The sequence below is a fragment of the Gavialis gangeticus genome, unplaced genomic scaffold (genome assembly GCF_001723915.1).
Source record: "Gavialis gangeticus isolate Ggan-Ray unplaced genomic scaffold, GavGan_comp1, whole genome shotgun sequence".
NCBI lineage: Eukaryota > Metazoa > Chordata > Crocodylia > Gavialidae > Gavialis > Gavialis gangeticus.
Window position 1 is genome coordinate 39,528,663 of NW_017729032.1, and position 5,005 is coordinate 39,533,667.

The following is a 5,005-nucleotide window of genomic DNA, read 5'->3' on the forward strand; positions in this document are numbered from 1 at the left end:
GATCTATTAGGTCCCTTCCGACCCTTAATCTATGAAACTATAAAACTGTAAGAAGGATTGCTTATTGAAGGCATCACTATACATTTATACAGTTTGATTTCCCTTGCATTAACTTTCTTTCCTATTCTTTTCACTTCTCCTCCACCCTCACAACCTTTTAATATACACACTTCTTCCAAGCCATTTCCCCTTTATCATTGTACAACATGTAATAACTGTTCTCTCTATTTCCTCCCAACCATGTTGCTTTTCAAGTTCCACTGCTCCTTCTTCCTATCCTCCACACACACTTCTACATTTGGATGCTGGCAGAGATTTTTTTACCATCAACAGTGTCATCCACAAAAAAAGTAATGTTTGTAGATAGACTGGTGTCCCTGCTGCTACCTTCTAAGTATTGCTTGGTGTAGATTATTTCCTTGTAATTAGTTTGTAGGGTATGTAGTACCCTAATTAGTTTGTAGGGTAGGCTTTTTTAATAGGTCTCTTAATAGTCACTGAGTAAAAGAAAGCATCTAAATCCATCTAACTTTTCACTCTAAACAGAAGCCATAGTCAAGATTTATTGGGCTGGATTCTGTTCTTTGAAAACAGAGCAAATTGATTTCCATACACAAGTCTTCAACAAAATCAAATATTTGCCTGATTAAAGTGACAACCCATAGCATTTTTGGTATGCTGAAAAAGTTCCTGGGACATCATGCCAATATGCTGCTAAAGCCAGGACATCACTCTTTAGAAACTTTATAATAAGCTGAATTAACTACTACGGCCTGAAACTTACTCACTGAATCTCAACACTGAATGCCAACACAAAAATAACCGCTGCAAGAAACGCAAGTTCATAGGTATAGAATAATTTTTCAAGGGTCCCCTAGCACGAGGGCTTTGCCTACCTGCACTATACTTATTTCCTTTTTCTGATCGATAAATGACTATTAGGACTCTGTTAGTGACACATTTCCCAGCCTCACACCTACAGAATTCTGAAGGCACAGTCCTGTCTATTCAGGTTGACTACCTGCATATGAATACTGGACATGCAGGCACAAATACTGAATATTAGGATATGCATAAGAATATTACGATATGTAGCCACAGATATTGCACACTTGTAAACATGCTGTACCAAAACAAACTCCAAACCGGTAGTGACATTCCTCTATTGGAAGTGGTCAGCACCTGTAAGAGTATGAACATACATCACAAAATGAAGCAGACTGGCTGTGGCACGATGTGTCCAATGTGCTTCATTGGGCAAAACATGTTGCCCATTGTCCCACATCAGGCGGGGGCCCAATCCTGCAGAACAACAGATGACACGTTCCATACTTAGAGATGCACCTTGAAGAGTCCCCTGGGGCACTTCTCTACAAAAGAGAAAAGCCAGGGTTCCCCACTTGCAGAGACATGCCCTGTGCAATCTCTGGAGTATGCCTCCACAAATGTGGACAGGGAACATCCTGGACAATTTCCAAGGTGCATCTTTATAAGCAGGGAAAGCCAGGCTGGTGCTCCTGGGGCTTGAGGGGGCTGATCCTGTATAGGAAATCCTGGGAGGTGTCTGGAGAGCGTGAGCAGCTCTGGACTGACCACACTTTCCCACCATAAACTTAACACACATCTGCTGCAACAGAGTAACACAAATTGATACCACCTATGAAGTGGCCACAATTTTGGGGTATTTGTGGCATGACAAGGGGTACGAACATTTATTTTGACTGAAGCACAAATGCAGCATCTGTTCTACCCTAAGTTCCACAATGGAGTCTGTAAGACAGACAGAAGTTTTCCTAGACAGTATGCTTTTTCACCAAATAAAAACTGAACACTTCTAAGATCCAGGTGCCTGCAGCCTCCTGCTGTCATGGATATCATCAAACCTCTATAATATACTGCCTTTCCTTTTCACCTGATGGCAATGTGTTACTTCAAATTTAAAACTTCTTGCCGTCTCTTCCTGATGCTGCTTCACTTGACAAAATTTAAAGGGAATACTTTGATAGAATTTTCCTGAAGCAATTCTGTAATCCAGTCAGGCTGCCAATGATTCATGCACTCTGGGTAACACAGGTCATTGGCGTAAGAGGTTACTTAGTCTCTCCTTCCAATAAGGCAGGAGTTTCTGAGGCAAGGACTGGTACAAACTGAGAATTTACTGCTGCTTGTTATTGAGAAATGGAGTGTTCAACTCCTGTGTATACTAAGCACCCCTGAAACCAGATCAGAATATGTAAGCTGAATTCAAGACATCCCCCTGTGGGATGACGATACTCGTGGAACAAAAAATTAGTGACTTCAGCCCCTTTGTATTGTTTGATACAATACTGTCATCTTTTCTCCAAAAGGTTCACTGTTGCATGACATGCTTATCATTTGTACAGTCAGGCAGGTAGCCAAGCTTGTCAGCAGCACAAGCATCAACTGCACCTAGTTTCCTTGTGCTGTTATACAGTATGCAAAGTGAAATACAGGTGAAATCTGAGAAAATGCAGTATTTAAGATTTATGCAGTCATAGATATGCAAACATCACCTTAATTTTAGAGATTAGGGAATAGAGAGCCCAAGAAAGATTAAGTCCCTCACCTAGATAATGCTGTGGCTAATGGAGTAGCAGTCAAGACAGTTTCTAACGCACTGATATGCTGCCTGACTGGCCCCCTTCACGTGGTATCAGGACACAACCGTAGCAGATCAGCTCCACGTAATGGATCCAATGCATGGGGCTAGTCTGCAGGCCTAATTTGGCCCATGGACTGGACTTGTGCCACTCATCTGGTGCACAGGGCCAGATGAGTTTGACACCTCTGCACTAAACAACAGCAGAAAAAACACCTCTGGGTTGCCTGACTAGCCAGATACATTAAAATGTCACCTGAACTGAGTCAACTGTTACAACATACTTAAAAATGGCCACTAAAATAGTACAGGGTCAGTGATAGGAAACATAATAGCTGCATTCATTTAAACAGAAGTTCAAGCTTCAGAAACCCCCAACAGCAGTAAGTTAATTTGCCCATATGTTCACAAAGCCATTCCAAGCTTTCAGATCTGTATCTCATTAACTGTTTATAAACATTTCTCATTCAGGCATATTTGCTAGCAAAACTAAGTAGTTAAGATGGTTAGTTTGACAAGTATTTTGGCCAACATTTTAATTAAAGTTTGATTAAAGTATAAATAGATAATTATTTATAGAACAGTGCGTAATGTTAATTTTGTTGTTCCGAGTAGCAGACATTCCTCTCATGTGAGATTAGAATAAGATCTAAAAGTTAACAATCCCTCTTCTCTCTCCAACAAACAATGCTAATCACATACATCACAGAATAAGTAACAAATATCCAAGCTCAACTAAGTCACGATAAATCTGCTAAGGTCTCATTTCATTCAAGGTATGCTTTTTCAGAGTATGGCAAAATTAAATGTCATAAATTATCCAAAAATCAACTGTAGTTTGAGAACAGGTACTCACCACTTCTTCCAATGCAGCACTTCTCCCAAAAGAACAGGTCAGGTGTGTGAGGCAGTTAACAAATGAAGAAAAAAGTTCACTTGGAATGGCAGTTAAAATATTGCGAGGAAACACGGTTATCAGATTGCTGATAATACTAGAAATTCCCACTGCTTCAGAGTCCTCTATTTCAATTCTATAAAAGGAAACAGCAGTTACCTCTTTTATCATTCAGAAATACCACCAAGAAGCTGGAATATTTTATTGATGGATTTTCTGCATTGAATAAGCTAAGAGAGACTTTTATATGTGCTTTATATTCTTCTTTCTGCATTTTAATAATACAACTCCAAACACACAAGGCAAAAAGCTTTTCTGGCTCTCCCCGCTCACCACTTCACTCCTCTCCAGAGCAAAGATTAAAAGAAGATGCCACCTAAATTTAAAGGGCAAGCATACATACCCATTGATAGTATTCAATAATCCCTCAATGAAGTGTGCCAGGTAATCAACTTGTGAGCCTTCATCAGGAAAGACTGGCCCATGTAGAGAGGCTAGCTGTGCTAGGCACTGTAGTGAGTCTTGTGCCATATCTGTATCTTCTCTGATTTTTCGATGTACCTTTCAGGGAGTGAGACAGTTAATACATGGAAAAATAGGGTGTTCTTACAACAGTCACATGGCTCTCTGAAAGAGCATACACCAAAAAAAGCTTACTATAATTTCCATTCAATCTGAAATAAGGTGGCATATGCAGCTCTCTAAACCACAGCAAGTTTCAATATTGCTGCTCAGATTACTAATTCCATGAGCCAGGAATTAACCCACTAAAACTAAAGGTTTAACAGAGTCCTACCTACATTTTGAAAATTGAACTGTCTTCAACACATTATGTCTTAAAGAGAGAAACAGATGCCAGCCAGCCAGACATGCTGCTCCTTCTAAAAACAGCAATAATGACAGTCATTTGTATTATGCTAACTATGCCTAGGCTATAGCGTCTTGCTAAAGTTAGTTGACAAGTTCAATCAAGATAGTATGGATGCTTCTTTAGCAGAGGTAAACACTGAAGACAAAAAACAAGCACCATCTGACCCTTGGCAACACCTTTATATTTACCTAAGACTACTAGTAAAATCTTTCCCCATTTCTGTGAGCTAAGTAGTACATCATTACTTGTATAGTTACACAAGTATTTTAGAGGAAAAAGTCAAATATTATTTCAATAAAATGCATTTTAAAATAAATGTTAACTATTTATTGTGGACTTTACATTTTTTTGAGTAAGCATTTTGTTTCTTCATATAAGGGTAATAAAAGTAAGTATAGTTTAAAGAACATCTTTAGAGTCCTTTCAGTAAAATTGTGCTTTCGATGAAAGCAAAGTTAAATCTCCAACTGCATTTCAAATTTCATCCCGTTGAAAAGTTATATAGCTATTCTGAACCTCTAAGTTACACAGATGCACAGGTTACAAAATATTTAAATAGTTGAGAAAACCATACCACATTAAAATATCTGGGGGGGGGGGGGGGAAACAAACCCAAATC

General features: G+C 39.1%; 1 protein-coding gene across 3 annotated transcripts in view; it reads right to left on the minus strand.

Annotated features, from left to right (window-relative positions):
• The window catches only part of XPO4 (exportin 4), a 143,665-nt gene that overhangs the window by 68,707 nt on the left and 69,953 nt on the right, over positions 1–5,005 (minus strand). For all 3 annotated transcript variants that reach the window (XM_019524537.1, XM_019524536.1, XM_019524535.1), the window contains exons 7-8: positions 3,919–4,076; positions 3,477–3,651 (exon numbers count right to left, since the gene is read on the minus strand). In XM_019524537.1, coding sequence (XP_019380082.1) covers positions 3,477–3,651; positions 3,919–4,076 — 333 coding nt within the window. The remainder of the gene's footprint in view (positions 1–3,476; positions 3,652–3,918; positions 4,077–5,005) is intronic.